Source organism: Pelophylax lessonae, assembly GCF_965119305.1.
Source record: "Pelophylax lessonae genome assembly, chromosome: 11".
Classification (NCBI taxonomy): Eukaryota; Metazoa; Chordata; class Amphibia; order Anura; family Ranidae; genus Pelophylax; species Pelophylax lessonae.
The window spans coordinates 72,293,637-72,310,044 of NC_138778.1; the positions used below are offsets into that span (position 1 = coordinate 72,293,637).

At 49.3% G+C, this 16,408-nt stretch overlaps 1 protein-coding gene across 1 annotated transcript in view; it reads left to right on the plus strand.

The window, feature by feature from the left end:
* The window catches only part of ARHGAP23 (Rho GTPase activating protein 23), a 247,147-nt gene extending 231,874 nt beyond the window's left edge, over window positions 1-15,273 (plus strand). Inside the window, exon 24 of the mRNA XM_082271434.1 lies at window positions 13,752-15,273. Within this exon, the coding sequence (XP_082127560.1) occupies window positions 13,752-14,708 (957 nt within the window). The 3' untranslated portion in view covers window positions 14,709-15,273. The remainder of the gene's footprint in view (window positions 1-13,751) is intronic.
* The last annotated feature ends 1,135 nt before the right edge of the window (window positions 15,274-16,408 follow it).

The window sequence follows — 16,408 nt, forward strand, 5'->3', positions numbered from 1 at the left end:
TGAAGGCAGCTGCCAGACTCCTCAAACTAATAAAGTGCTCCATGTCCACCAACTCTCTCTTCCACTCCTTCCATTGGCTTCTACTTGCCCGCCTACAATTAAAAATACTAACTAAAACATAACAAAGCCACCCACTAACTGACCAAGCCTTCAACTGCATCGACTTCTTTTCAAAATATCACCCAAACTGTACTCTTCTATTCTCTCAAGACACCCTGCTCTCAAGCCCCTTGGTCCCCTCCTCTCAAGCCCATCTCTAGGCTTTTATCAGAGCCTCTTCATTCCTCTGGAATGCCCTACCTCAATAAATCCAACTTTCTCCTGTCTCTGTCTTTAGGGAAACCTACCCGAAAACTGTACTTCTACTTTGATCATCAACTTATCCCTCAAAGTTAATGCCTTTTGCTTCACTTGCCTGCCCCTTTAAATTGCAAACTCCCACAAGCAAGACCCTCTGAACCCCCCCTGTATTGAATTGTATTGTAACTGTGCTGTCTCACCAAAACCCATCTCTGGGCTTTTTTTTTCCCCATCCAGTGGGGCTGTGTGGGTCATATGCTAGTTTTTCTAGGGGTGAGCATAAAGGTTATACTCACCTGATCCATGGATCCTCCAGTAAACTGTGCTCCCCCACTGTCCAGCGGTAGACTTTTCCTGTCTATGGAGTGTGCTCTGGGTATGCTGCAGTCAGGTACAGTCCATTTTCAAGATAACTGGAGCGTGGGGGTGCCAGACCGATCTTGTGCGGGGAGGATCGGTGGATCAGGTAAGTATATCTCCACTGTCCTCTATCCTAGAATAAAACAAGTTCAGCTTTAATTTTGTAAAGTGCTGTGCAAACTGTTGATGATATTTAAATCCTGTCTAATAATAATTATGTTCCTTTATATTTTGACAATTGGGAGGGTAAACTCTATGGATAATCTGCCCTCCACATTGCCTGTCCTTTCTTTTTTTTTTGTTGCACACATACCATACTTTCTCTTACGTCCTCCGACAGTCGCCGCCTCTTCATATTCGTCACATATGGGGTATTAGACTTTTTTGTCCGAAGGAGTAGCTAGGCAACAGAATATGTTAACAATAAAGCTTTTAACATATCCCACCCTCAAGGGGTGGTCCCCTCAGTCAATACCCTCCTACTTCCTGCAACCATATCTCAGTTTTAATGTCTAGCTTGTCAGGAGTGGCTGGCTCTCTCTGTGCTGGGACTTTCTGTCCCAGACTCTTTCTCCTTTTTAAAATTTTGTTTGAGTTTTCTCTCTACCTTTGCTTAGCTGTTATTTTGTCAGCGTTAGTTAGTTCTTCGGATGAAGAGGATCATGCGGACTGGGTCTCGGGCTGATCCCCCTGGTCGCAGGTCGTGGGTCAGTGGCTTCCCAGTCTGCCATCGAGCGTTCAGCCAGGTAACGCTCCTGGCACAGTGAACGACCCATCCCTGTTCGGTGCAGGGATGATTGGTGAGGTGGCTACCTCACTGGACGCTGTGCGGTTTCTTAACCCCCATTGTGTGCGTCTTGAATGCGACTCTCCCTGCCTCATGTGCAGCGGTTTGTTCGCCTGTGCGGGTCCCCCACGCCATGTGAGGTAAGTGTATTTATGTGGGGACCTGTCTGTCTGGGGGGGTGTCAGTCTGGGACTGTGTAACCTGCCTCTATTCACACTGCTTGTCTCCCTATCTCTCGGCTGCATGCTGTGGGCTGCAAGGGGGGGGGGGGGGAGCTGTATGACACTTTGTGTGTCAGACTGGTCAGTGTGAGAAGCTGTGTGCTGTGGGGCATGTTTTTTTGGCATGTTTGGGCATATACAGCGATCGCTGCGGCGATCTGACATGTATTCTGATTTTGGAATGTAATGTGTGTTTTAATGCACTGTGGAGCGGCGGTTTCGGCGCCAAATGACGCCATTTTGCCTACACTCGCTCCGGCCGCATGTTTTACATGCATGGCGGCCATTTTCTTGTAGCCTCCATAGGCTTACATAGAGCGCCCTGGCAGCATCACTTCCTCTTTCCAGGAACACCGATCGAGGCAGCAGCAGCGGCGAGGGTCTCCTCAGGTTTTATCCTTCTGTTTCTTGCTATCCATTGCCTGTGTTCAGTTTGCATATTCCCTGTGGGGGTCTTATTGTGCTTGAGTGTGGTGCGGTGGGCTGCGCTTGCCGCGCTTGCTTAAAAGGGGCAGTTAACCCTTTGTTGTCTGGCATTACAGGGGCAATGGATTCTCAGGAGGGCAAATTTCCTACAGCTTTGGTGGAAAGCCAGGGGACCGCTGTTTCCCCCCCAGGGGGGGATTTAGCCACTATTGTGGCTGGCCTTGCTGCTCAGGTGCAGATGCTGGTGGCTGCTCAATCTACTAAAAGGCCCAGAGTTGCTCTTTCCTCTGATTCTGAGGGTGATGGGGCTGTTATGGCGGGGGCCTCCTTATCGGGGTCCCGCTCCTCTCTTGATCTAGTGGGGTCTGAGGTGGAGGCTGAAGTTGAGGGGGTTGATAATTCTCCCCCTGGCTCGCCTGAAGAGCTTGCAATCATGGATGAGTTGATTGCTTCCATTAAGCAAACGCTGCGTTTGCAGGACGAAGTGTGTCCCCCCGCTGCCTTGGCGGCTTATGGGACGCAGAGAAAACGCAGGACGCCGCAGGTTTTTCCCTGCAATGATGATTTTCAGCGCGCTGTTAAGGATCAATGGCGCAATCTGCGCAAACCTTTTGCGGTACCAAGTAGATTCAAGCTGCGTTATCCTTTTTCGCCTTCCACTGATGAAAGGTGGTGTGTGCCTCCCCCAGTGGATCACGCAATTGCGGTTTTGAACAAAGCCACTGCGATTCCTGCAGAGGATTCCCCTGTGTTCCGTGATGCCACGGATAGGAGACTGGAGTCTCTTGCCCGTCATACTTATTCTGTTACGGGTTCTATGCTTAAGTCTCTGTTTGCTTCTCTCATGGCGGCCCAGGCGATCGCAAGTTGGACGCAGATGCTTAGGCGCGTCCTAGTGGCCGACTCGGCCTCGCCGGCGACCCTGGATATGGTGGATCAAATCCACCAGGGTGTCATGTATCTGTGTGATGCGGACCTGGACCTGGTTCCGTTGGCTGCACGTGTGCACAGCGTGGCGGTGTTGTCTCGCCGCCTGGTTTGGTTAAAATGTTGGTCGGTGGACCAATCTTCACGTAAGACCTTAGCCAATCTACCTTATGATGGGTCTCGCCTTTTTGGGGAGTCCCTGGATGTGTTGATTAAGGGGATCACCGGGGGTAAGAGCACTCTCTTGCCCCATTTCCCCAAGGCTAAGGGGGCTTCTGGGAAGAAGCATGCTAATTTTCGGCCCCCTCAGGGGTCCTTTCGTGCCTTTCGGCCGCACTACAAGGGCAAACCGTTCAAAGGTCAAGGCTCTCAGAAGAAGCCCTGGTCTGGTAAACAGAAGTCCGGCCAATCCGGATCTGCAGCCCATAACAGTTCGGCCTGAAGGGGCGCCCTCACCCAGTTTTGGGGTGGGGGGACGCTTGCTCGGTTTTCTTCAGCCCTGGTTGGCCCGTGTGCGGGACAGATGGGTTCAGGAAATCGTTCGATCTGGTTACAAGATCGAGTTTCTCTCTCGGCCGGAGAGCAGATTTTTTCCCTCAAATCTTCAGCTGTCTCCAGAGCGCTTGCGGGACCTGCACCTGGCGGTGCGGGACCTGAGGGCTCAGGGAGTGGTGGTTCCGGTGCCTCATCGGGACAGGTTTCGGGGGTTTTATTCCAATCTGTTCACCGTGCCCAGAAAGGAGGGCAAGGTTCGTCCAATTCTGGACTTGAAGGCTCTGAACCGCTCTGTGCGGGTTCGCAAGTTCCGCATGGAATCCCTGCGGTCGGTGGTGGCTGCCCTGGTTCCGGGGGAGTTCATGGCCTCCATCGATTTGAAGGATGCGTATCTTCACATCCCCATTTTCGAGGGTCACCAGAGATACCTTCGATTTGCCATTGCGGAGGATCACTACCAGTTCGTGGCGTTGCCCTTTGGTCTCGCCTCGGCTCCGCGGGTCTTCACCAAGGTGCTTGCACCGGTTCTGGCATTATTGAGGGCCCAGGGCGTTTCTGTCCTGGGCTATCTGGACGACATTCTGGTTCGGTCTGCGACCAGCCAGGGTCTGGAGAAGGACCTGTCTGTCACGATGCAAACTCTGCAGGAGTTTGGTTGGACGATAAATTTTCCAAAGTCGACACTGAGTCCGTCTGTTCGTCTTCCCTATCTGGGAATGATTCTGGACTCGGTGCAGGCGAAGGTCTTCCTGCCGGAAGACAAACTCAGGACTCTCCAGGAGGAAGTCAGGTCCCTCAGGGACGTTCCGCACTCGTCTCTGCGGACGTGTATGAGATGTCTGGGATTGATGGTCTCGGCCTTCGAGGCGATTCCATTCGCCCAGTTTCACACGCGGGGTCTCCAAGCGGAGATCCTGTCCAGGTGGGACGGGCGACCTCAATCTCTGGATCTTCAAATCTCGTTGAGTCATCGCACCAGAGGAAACCTTCTGTGGTGGCTCCAGTCCCCGTTGGTGTCCGGGGGCAAGTCGTTTCGTCCGATCTCGTGGACGGTAATCACCACGGATGCCAGCCTGTCGGGCTGGGGTGGAGTTCTGGGCGTTCTGTCCGCCCAGGGGACTTGGTCGGAGGGGGAGTCTTCCCTTCCGATCAACATTCTGGAATTGTGTGCGATAAGTCTCTGTCTTCATCGCTGGACGTACCGGCTGCAGGGCTGCCCGGTTCGGGTGCAGACGGACAATGCCACGGCGGTGGCCTACATCAACCACCAAGGGGGCACCAGGAGTGCCCGAGCGGCTCGAGAAGTGGCCGACATTCTGTCTTGGGCCGAGACTCATGTCCCGGCGATAACGGCGGTTCACATTCCGGGGGTGGAGAACTGGCAGGCGGACTATCTGAGTCGCCAGACCCTGGATCAGGGGGAATGGTCTCTCCACCCGGCTGTCTTCCAGATGTTGTGCGCGAAGTGGGGTCTTCCAGATGTGGACCTGTTCGCGTCTCGTCTCAACAACAAGGTGAAGAGGTTCGTGGCAAGGACGCGCGACCCTCGGGCAGACGCGTCGGACGCGTTAGTGGCCCCGTGGCATCAGTACAGGCTGATGTACGCGTTTCCACCGATTCAGTTGCTGTCCAGGTTCCTTCGCAGGTTACACTCGGAACGCAGCACGGTGATTCTTGTGGCACCGGACTGGCCTCGCCGGTCCTGGTACGCAGACCTCGTGAATCTGGCGGTCGACGCCCCGTGGCGTCTGCCTCTTCGAGACGATCTACTGTCTCAAGGACCGATATACCATCCTGCTTTACAGTCGCTGGCTTTGACGGCCTGGCTGTTGAGACCGAGGTCCTGAAGGAGAGGGGTCTCTCTCCAGAGGTCGTTCATACTTTAATCAACGCGAGGAAGTCTTCCTCAGGGAAGGTTTATTACCGTACTTGGAAGGCCTATTTTGCCTGGTGTGAGTCCAGGGGGTTTTCACCCCGCACGTACTCGGTTTCCCGTGTGCTGTCTTTCCTTCAAACGGGTGTTGATCAGCGTTTGGCGCTGGCTATGATAAAGGGTCAGGTGTCTGCACTGGCCGTTCTGTTTCGACGTCCCGTGGCTTCCAACTCCTTGGTTGGCACCTTTGTTCAGGGTGTGCGGCATCTGGTCCCCCCTAGGCGGGATCCTCTGCCCCCTTGGGACTTGAATCTCGTTCTATCTGTGTTACAACGTGCTCCTTTTGAACAGATCAGGGAGATCTCGTTGTCTATGTTGTCCAAAAAGGTCGCCTTTTTGGTGGCGATCACTTCGGCTCGCAGAGTGTCGGAGCTGGCGGCTTTGTCCTGCAAGTCTCCGTACCTGGTTATTCATTTGGATAAGGTGGTCTTGCGACCTAATCCTTTGTTTCTTCCGAAACGAGTTTCGGAATTCCATCTTAATGAGGATATTGTCTTGCCTTCGTTGTGCGCGAAGCCTAAACATCCAAAGGAGGTGAGATTGCATTCTCTGGATGTTGTTCGGGCGATAAGGGTTTACCTTAAATCGACTGAGTCTTTTCGAAAGACGGACTCCTTGTTTGTTCTTCCAGAGGGTCCTCGGAAGGGCATGGCGGCTTCGGCCTCTACCATCGCCAAATGGATCAGGCAGACCATTGAACAGGCCTATGCTTTGCAGGGGAAGGTTCCCCCTGTGCCTGTGAAGGCGCACTCTACTAGATCTCTGAGTACGTCTTGGGCCTGTCGTCATGGGGCTTCTGTAGCCCAGGTGTGTAAGGCGGCGACTTGGTCGACCGTGCACACTTTCACAAAATTCTACAAAGTAGATGTTCAGGCATCGGCGGATGCTTCCTTTGGCCGCAAGGTTCTTAGTGCGGCTGTTCCCTAGGGTCCCTTGTTGGGGACTCCTGGCTGTTGGGATAAGTTTTGTATCCCCTGGTTTTTTGTCTTTTCCTGGGTTGTTGCTCCTGTTGAGCACTTGTTTTTTGCTGTTGCCCAGCTGGTTTCCTTCCTTTGGTAAGGTTCCTTTCTTTGATGCGGAGACTGCGTTGCCTTTCGGCGCGGATGCGTTTCCCACCCCTCATGTTTGCACTGCTTTGGGACGTCCCCATATGTGACGAATATGAAGAGGCGGCGACTGTCGGAGGACGTAAGAGAAAACGGAATTTTTGTAAAATCTTACCTGTAAAATTCCTTTCTCTGAGTCCTCCGACAGTCGCCGCCCCCGCCCCTCTTTTGGGGTTTGGTTGTATACTCTACTGCTATTCCACTAAAACTGAGATATGGTTGCAGGATGTAGGAGGGTATTGACTGAGGGGACCACCCCTTGAGGGTGGGATATGTTAAAAGCTTTATTGTTAACATATTCTGTTGCCTAGCTACTCCTTCGGAGCAAAGTCTAATACCCCATATGTGACGAATATGAAGAGGCGGCGACTGTCGGAGGACTCAGAGAAAGGAAATTTACAGGTAAGATTTTACAAAAATTCCGTTTTCTCTGTCGCTCATTGACAGACGTAGTCTTCTTGATTCACAAGAACTGGGTTATGTTGTCTCCGCAGGAGTAGGACTAGGCAGAAAAGAAAAAACGTTCTGGCTCCACCCTAGGGGCAGTCCCAGAGGGTATATCCTCCCTCTCTCTGCTACAAGGCATCAGTTTTTTTCTGTCTAGTCAGGAGTAAGGACCTAAGTTCCTTGCTGGGATCTCTGGTCCTGGCAAGATTTTTTTTTAGAAAAAATATTTTTTAGGTAGTTTTTTCTCCAGTGTTTTTTCCTGTGAGATCTTCAAGCAAATACGCCGGACTGGGCGACAGCAGTGGTCACCCCAGCCGGCCTACGAGCGCGCGCAGACCATTGCATTGCGCTTGGTCGGCCGCGACACATTCAAGTAAGTATGCGGGGCCGGGCGACGGGCTGGATGTTGAGATCCAGTGGTCACCCCGGTTTCTGCCTACGAGCGCGTGCAGACCAGAGCTCCGCGCTGGGTCCGCCGCGACGGAGTCCCATTGGAGGGACTGACCTTGCGAGTTAAGTCTCGCCTGGACGCCAGGAACCAGAGAGTCGAGGCGTCCGGAGTGGTCCACAACCCCCCACCCCGGTGGAGAGGGTATTGTGAAGAGAGGGTGCCTGTCGGTTCGGTATGGTGAGTAAACGTTCCCTTTTTTCCTCGTTATGAGGCAGTATGAATTATGGGCCCCTCCATACATGGTCAGTATCTGTCTGACACTAAAAGTCCCCCTTGTAAATACAGCATGTGTTTGGTGGGAAGTGGACTTGGTTTGAGAGCTAACACTCTACCCAGCAGACTGTAGTATTACAGCAGACATAGGAGGTATAATCCTACCTTAATTGTAGTGTACCTCCTGCAGATCGATAAACCGCCATTTAGCAGAGATGCAGGTGGATGTGCTGGGAAAAACGATTTTGGCAGTCCGCCGCCATTTTGCCGTAGACCGGGTGCATGAATGTCCTCAGGTCACGCCGGCCGCCATGTTTTTGGAGTCTATTGTCTCCTGTATGGGGGCGGCCATGTTTGATGAGCCCAGCTACCTCGTGGAGAGCTGGGAACGCCGGAAGGCGTACACAGGGGGCGGAGCCACGTCCTTCTACCCGGGAAAACTAACACCGCTCTTTCCAGTCTGTAAAAGACAGACGCTGACTGCAGTTGGTTGGAAACTTCTCTGCATCGGGTGGTGAGCCTTGAGGGTCCCTCTCTCTCTCTGTGGGGATCGAGAAGCAGGTACTCTGAGGGGCGCTATTGCGCTAGGGGGATACACATAAAAAAAAAAAGAGGTATTTTTTATTTAAAAAAAAAAAAAGTTTTTGTTTTTTCTGGCAAAGGTGTCCTGAATTAACATGGACCCTGCCACTCATGTATCTCCACCGGATCCCCTCGAGGTGTCTGCAGGATCCTCCAGCACCCCACTGACGGTTGAATCATTGTCAGCTATTATGGAAACTTTTGTGTCCCGGGTGGAAGTGGCTTGTCAGGGACAGGGCGCAAGAAAGCGACCCCCGCCTAACCCCTTATTATCTGAAACTTCGGATTCAGAATCTGAGCCTATTTCTGCAGTTGCAGGTACTTCATCTGGGATTGGTGTCTCGGGTACTGTCTCTTCAGACAGTGAGGAGGATGTTTCGGCATCAGCCATAGCCCGAGAGGAAGCATTGGTAAACGCACTCATTGTATCTGTTCAAGAAACCTTAAGATTACAGGGTATTCTGTCGGAAATAGCTGAAACTGAAATCCCCTTTGGGACTAAAAAACGTATCAAAGTAGCGAAGGTTTTTCCATTGCCCAAATGTTTTGGCAATCCAATCAAAGAAGAATGGAGTCTGCCAAAACGCTATTTCTAAACACATTAACAGGCGTTATCCGTTTGAGGAAACCCTCATTAAGAAATGGACAGAACCACCTGTGGTGGATTCACCAATTGCTAGATTGAATAAAGCCACGGTTATTCCTTTAGAAGACGCACCGTCTTTTAAAGATCCAGTGGATCGCAAGATAGAAGCTATGTCTCGCACCATGTTTTCCTTGATTGGATCAGCTTTCAGACCAATAATTGCTATTGGACTGGTTTCGCAGACTGTAACTGAATGGACCAAGTGGTTGCGCCGGGACTTAGAAGAAGTCCCTCAGGCGGTATCAGATTTGTTGGAACAAATGATACAGAGGTTACAGTTTGTGTGTGATGCGGCGTTAGACGCCACTCCATTATTGGCGCGAGCATCAGTTTCAGCAGTGGTTCTCAGGCGTACACTGTGGCTAAAAGGTTGGTTAGCCGACCAAGGTTCCAAAAAAGCATTGGCTAATATCCCCTTTTTAGGAGAGCGTCTATTTGGAGCCAACTTAGATGAGATCATTAAGGATCTCACGGGAGGAAAGAGCACCTTTTTACCGCAAAATGTTAAAGGTAAAGGACCTCGTCAAAGACGAGGGCCTACTTTCTCTGCTCACATAAAGTTTTTTCGTCCCACGGGTGAAAAAATTAAGTCCTCCAAAGCTCCTTCAGGAGGCTTCAGGGGACGTTGGTCGGGCAAGCAAAAGCCCGCCCCCTCCAGACCTGAAGATAAATCGTCCAAAGCCTGAAGGTGCACCCCCACCCATAACTGGGGTGGGGGGACGTCTTCGCCGGTTCCCGGATCCATGGCTTTCCAGAATCCCGGACAAGTGGGTTTGCGAAGTCATAAGGTCAGGGTACAAGATCGAGTTTCGATCTCTCCCACCGGCGCGATTCTTCCCTTCCAATATCCGACTATCCCCGGATCGTCTAGAAGATCTGCGGAGAGCAGTCACGGATTTACTACAACAAGGAGTGGTAGTCCACGTTCCTTGGACAGAACGTTTTCAGGGGTTTTATTCAAACCTATTTACAATACCCAGGAAAGAGGGCAAAGTGCGTCCAATTCTGGACTTAAGGGCACTCAATTCCTTTCTCAACATAAGAAAATTCAAGATGGAATCCATTCGCACAGTAGCAGCCTTCCTGCATCCAGGGGATGTCCTAGCGTCCATAGACATCAAGGACGCCTATCTTCACATTCCCATTTTCGCAGGACATCAGCGGTTTCTACGCTTTTCCGTGGAAGAGAACCACTATCAGTTTGTGGCGTTACTTTTCGGTCTCGCCACGGCTCCTCGGGTCTTCACGAAGGTGTTGGCCCCAATGTTGGCACTACTGCGCCAAAGAGGCATATCGATTCTAGGTTACCTAGACGATCTCCTGCTTCATGCAGAGTCTCCTCAGACCCTGCTACAAAACATAGAAATTACTATAATTTCTTTACAGGAATTCGGGTGGCTGGTAAACCAGCAAAAGTCATTTCTGGTTCCCACCCAGAGGCTCGAATATCTGGGTCTAATTCTAGACACAGTCAGGACAAGAGTTTTCCTTCCGGTAGGGAAACTCCGGAAGATTCAATCAGCAGTCCAGTTGTTACTATCCAACAGCTGGTCTTCTCTTCGAACTTGCATGAGGGTTCTGGGGTTGATGGTGGCTTCCTTCGAAGCAGTCCCATTTGCCCAGTCCCATACCCGAATTCTTCAGCAAGAGATTCTTCTCAGATGGAATCGGAATCCGGAATCCCTGGACAATCGGATCCGATTGAGCAAACAGACCAGAGAGTCTCTGGTCTGGTGGCTTCGGTCTCCGATGCTCAGCCAGGGAAAGTCATTTCTGCCAATATATTGGACGATAGTGACCACGGATGCCAGCCTATCCGGATGGGGAGGAATTCTCGGTCAGTTATCTGTCCAGGGACTTTGGTCCCCGGAAGAATCCAGGTTGCCGATAAATGTATTGGAACTGAGAGCGATCAGACTTTGTCTGATTCACTGGACCGAGCAGCTCCAGGGCAGCCCGGTTCGGATCCAGTCGGACAACGCCACGGCCGTGGCTTATGTCAATCACCAGGGGGGCACCAAGAGTGTCCGAGCGGCCAAGGAAGTGGCTTGCATTCTTCGCTGGGCGGAACGATTTGTTCCAGCGATCTCTGCGGTGTTCATTCCGGGGGTGGAAAATTGGCAGGCAGATTATCTCAGCCGTCAGACTCTGGATCAGGGGGAATGGTCCCTCCATCCAGAAGTTTTCCACCAGTTGTGCCTACGTTGGGGCACCCCGGATGTGGATCTGTTGGCATCACGATTCAACAGGAAAGTACAGAGATTCGTGGCTCGCTCCCGCGATCCTCTAGCAGAGACCGCAGACGCACTGATCGCCCCGTGGGGGCAATACCAGCTAATGTATGCCTTCCCTCCTCTCGGGTTACTGCCAAGACTTCTTCGCAGGATAGAGGAGGAAGGAATTCCAGTAATCCTGGTAGCTCCGGACTGGCCTCGCCGAGCGTGGTACGCCGACTTGGTCAGACTGGTGGCGGACGTCCCGTGGAGACTTCCTCTCAGGGAGGACCTACTGTCTCAGGGACCGATCTTCCATCCTGCTTTACGATCGCTGGCTTTAACGGCCTGGCTATTGAGACCCAGGTGCTGAAGGACAAGGGTTTGTCAGCTTCAGTTATTCCTACTCTAGTTAAAGCAAGAAAAGCGACTTCCAGAAAGATTTATCATCGCACATGGAAGTCCTACATTGCATGGTGTGAACCTCTGGGGTTCTGTCCACGGTCTTATTCGGTTAGTCGAATATTAGCTTTTCTGCAACAAGGGGTTGAGCAGAAACTGGCCTTGAGTACTATCAAGGGTCAGGTCTCAGCCTTAGCTATCTTCTTTCAGAAGCCTTTGGCTACTCATTCCTTGGTGCGGAATTTCATCCAGGGGGTGCGACATCTGGCTCCGCCAGTGCGCGCGCTGTTACCACCCTGGGATCTTAATTTAGTATTGTCGGTTCTTCAGAAACCTCCCTTTGAAGATATTAGGGAGATTCCTCTACCTACGTTGTCCCAGAAGGTGGCCTTCTTGGTGGCTATCACTTCTGCACGCAGGGTGTCAGAACTGGCCGCATTATCTTGTCGTTCCCCATATCTGGTGGTTCATAGAGATAAGGTGGTTCTTCGTCCGAATCCATCCTTCCTACCAAAGGTGGTTTCAGAATTTCATCTGAATGAAGAAATTGTATTACCTTCCCTGTGTCCTAAGCCCAGTCATCCTCGGGAGTTTGCTTTGCACTCCTTGGATGTGGTCCGGGCGATCAGGGTATACTTGAAAACGACAGACTCGTTTCGCAAGACGGATTCACTTTTTGTGGTCCCGGATGGACCCAAAAAGGGGTTGCCTGCATCTGCCGCGACTATTTCCAAATGGATCAGACAGACGGTGGTACAGGCTTATTCTATTAAGGGTCGGGAGCCCCCGTTCCCTGTTAAGGCGCACTCCACTCGGGCACTTAGTGCGTCATGGGCCTTTCGCCATCAGGCGTCAGTGGTCCAGGTGTACAAGGCAGATACCTGGTCGTCGGTGCATACCTTTACAAAACATTATAAAGTTGATGTAATGGCATCGTCTGATGCCTCGTTTGGCCGCAAGGTTTTGCAGGCCGCCATTTGAGGAGACCAGTGGTCTACCTCGAGGGTTTTTTTCCGTTGGAATTTTTATTTGAGTCTCATTCTTTGTTTATAATGAGCCTTTAAAACTTCTAGTTTGGCACCGGTTGGGCCTTCTAGATTGGATTTTGATTTCTGTCAATCCCACCCCTCATTTGTGGCACTGCTTCTGGATGTCCCAGTTCTTGTGAATCAAGAAGACTACGTCTGTCAATGAGCGACAGCGAAAATCGGATTTTTGTAAGATCTTACCGTAAAATCCTTTTCTCTTAGCTCATTGACAGATGTAGTACCCGCCCCTCTATCATTGAGTTGGGTTAAATTCTCTGTTGCTGCTTTGTGACAGAACTGATGCCTTGTAGCAGAGAGAGGGAGTATATACCCTCTGGGACTGCCCCTAGGGTGGAGCCAGAACGTTTTTTCTTTTCTGCCTAGTCCTACTCCTGCGGAGACAACATAACCCAGTTCTTGTGAATCAAGAAGACTACGTCTGTCAATGAGCTAAGAGAAAAGGATTTTACGGTAAGATCTTACAAAAATCCGATTTTTGCCATGGGATCCGGCATATCTTCAGTCAAAACTGAATCACTTGATTTTTTCTGAATTCATTGAGGGACACAGCTGCTGCATACTTTGTAGTTCAGTTTTTTATGCTGAGAGTTTTATTGCTCCCTGTACTGCTTGTCCCTAACTGAACTTTCTGGCAGAGGTGGGGTTTAGCAACTAGATGGCACTGGATCCTTAGGTAGTTTTTTTGTACACCTAGTGTGCCTCTGCTGCTGGTGGCGATATAAACCCACACATCTAATGAATATAGCTGTATTCCTCAATGAACTCAAAGAAAAGAATTTTAAGGTGAGTACAAAAATTCTATTTTCTGTTCTTAACAGTGGTTTGGTTAGTGCACAAAGAGAATGTGTGCTCAGCAACACTTAAATAAAACCTACTGTTCTCAAATTAGCCGTTCAAGGAATGGGAAGACTTTGCTCATGTTTATAAAAGTGTCATATAAAGTCTAACATTGGGTTTATTAATAACCTGTAGCCACTCATTCACTTCTTCTTTCCCTGTTAAAAGGCGATAACAAAAATAGGCTGATTTGTGTGGGTGCCACAGACTGTTTGTTTTTTTTTTTTTTTTTTTGTTAATCATGAGCCCCATTGTCATTTTGTATGGCTTCAGACTTCCTGATAAAAGCTTAACTGATAAGGCATTATACAGAAGGAATGGTAATATATATATATATCTCTCTTGTTTTGCTTTAGGCTTCTCGAAAGGAGCTGTATGCTCGTGATTTACTATCCTTACCCTTCATTTCTGTGGTCAACCGCAAGCGCAGGAAGTGGAGAGATGAAAAGCGCTTTGGGAGCAGCACAGAGGAGGACGACTCTGAGCAGGAGGCAACACGGGTGGGACAAACAGAGCAGGGGCCTGAAGTTAAAGAAAAGCAATGTGAGCCCAGGGAATTTGAAGGCCCAAAATGCCCTGAGCCCCAAGAGCAAAAATCGCCTAATGAAAGGGATTCTACAGCTGAGAACAAAGAGCCTGGAAGTAGATGGACAGCTCCTGTAGGAGAGAGGATCCCTGCTGATGCTAGATCCATTGTTTCTGGGTACTCCACACTCTCTACACTTTGCTCAGAACCAGCCTCTAGTGTTCGTGGTGGAGATGAGGCTGATGATGAGCGCAGTGAATTCAGTCACATGGAAACTGATACTGAGGTGGGTGGAGAAAGAGAAACAGAACGACCTCGCTCTCAGGACTCATTCACCTCTCAAAGGCTTATACCTGGGGACACACTAGCTCGCAAGAAATTGGGGAAGGGTAAATATGAAACCTCAGAGGAACCAGGGACTTCTCATTCTCATACACCACAGCGCACAAGAGTAGCAGTGGATGACCTGTGTGTAACAGCAATGAGGAAACCTGGATCTCCAGAAACACGCCGCAGAAAAAGTGCTTGGCGACGTCACACTGTGGTGCTCCCAGGGCAGCTCACTGATCTTAACTTCAATGACTGGAAAGAACCAGCTCATGGGACAACAGGAGCATCTGAACCTGGAGCCGGGCTAAGTGGGGGAGCCTGGACAGAGGGGAAAGATTCTGGACTTAGTAGCTTGGAATCACAGAAAGCCAAAACACCAATTAGCCAGGAATCCATAACAAACAAGGGGACCAAATCCCAGTATCCCCCTCTTCCAGGTCTTCGACATTATTTGTAATTTTCTTTGGAAATATCTTATGTTTCTACAACCAGGTTGGAGCTGTAGCAGTGTGTGTTCCTGCCTCTTCAGAGCTTGAGAACATAACCTGCACTCATCTGCCATTAGACCCAAAGAATGTGGCTTCAAACCCCACATGGAGCAGGAATCCTGTTACGGTTCTGAAATAGTTTATGAAAATCCTGTGCCATCTTCCCTCACACTGTGTCCCTGCATCTTTACAGCAGGGTTTTAGACAGTGGTGATACAGGCCAGATTCCGGAAGGGAGAAGAAATGAGGACTTACCATGCCACTCTACTGTGTCTCCAGCATCTCCCAAACTTGTACTGAGAGATGCTGAATAACAATGCAGTCTTTAAAGTTCTACTAAGAAACTTTTCTGTGGATTACATGGAATTCAATGACAACACACATTTTCATCTGTGAACTCTGGTGCCTTACTGCTTTATTTTTAAATATATAATCCTTTTACCTAGTCAGATGACTAAGACCTTGTAAGGGGAATGGCAGCATGTGCACAATATTTGGGAGTGTAAAATTGTACTCTACACATGAAAGCAACACATTTTCCGGTATCATTTTTTTTGTCAAATGCTGCAGTTTCTTAGGCTAATCCTTAAAGTGAATTTGAGATTGGGCTATAGACAATTAAGTATTTATATATTTAAAAAGCAGTTATTGAACTTTAAAACAAACTCTCTAGCTGCAGGTGCAGTGTGGCAATTCATCCTCAAACTTCAAAGCAGAAGCACTGAAGTCATTTAACTATGTTCTCTGAGCAGCTCAGATCACCTTACTTCCACCAATCCTAGACTACCTGCTTTGTTTTTACATTAGAATACTGTAAATATGGCAAGTGATAGCTGGGAGGGGAGAGATGACTTTGCTTAGATTTTCTATAGTTCCTTTGCTGTGAACGTTGAGAATTAATTCCGTGTTTTAAAGCACTGTTTGTTAAAAATATCTATATTTGAATGTCCATAGCTGGACACCACCAGCTACACTTTACAAAGTGAATAGAGAAACACATATTATCATGACCATCTCTGTAGTTGCAATATAACTATATAATGCCTTTTACTCAAGCAGGCAATGCAATGGCAGTGTGTTAAGGCAATGCAATGCGCAAGTGTTACACCAAAATGACTTCGCTTTTAGTAAGTGTAAATCAGTAAGAACATCAGGGGATAATGAGGGTGCTACAACTTTGACACAATATAACTCAACATTTGAGATGTGTTTAAACACTTCCCAGCCTGTAAACATAGCCAAAACTTTTTTTTGCTTTTTCAGCTATTTGTAGCTTTGAACAGAACAGAATAAGGATCAGCCTATTTTTTGGTCTCTCTGTCCCATTGAAATGATTTCCGTTCACTTCCTGCCTCGTAGATGCAACAAGAAATGAAAGGAAATATCTACAATGTGAGAGAAACAGTTGTCACTGCAACAGGTGTCCCCAGTGGAAAATATACCCCCCACCTTTTGGTATGGAGAAAACTGTAAAATGTAAAATTTCCAATCACTTACTGTTTTAGAGATAATCCTCTCCAAGACAAATAGAGATGGCAAATCTGCCCAGGGGGACACAACAGGAAAAAAACTTGATAGGGGTTCTAACCCTTTGCTGTTCAATCAAAATTTTTAAAGTAAACACAATTTTGTCCATTTATACACTTTAACAACTCTCTTGCTCAGTTCC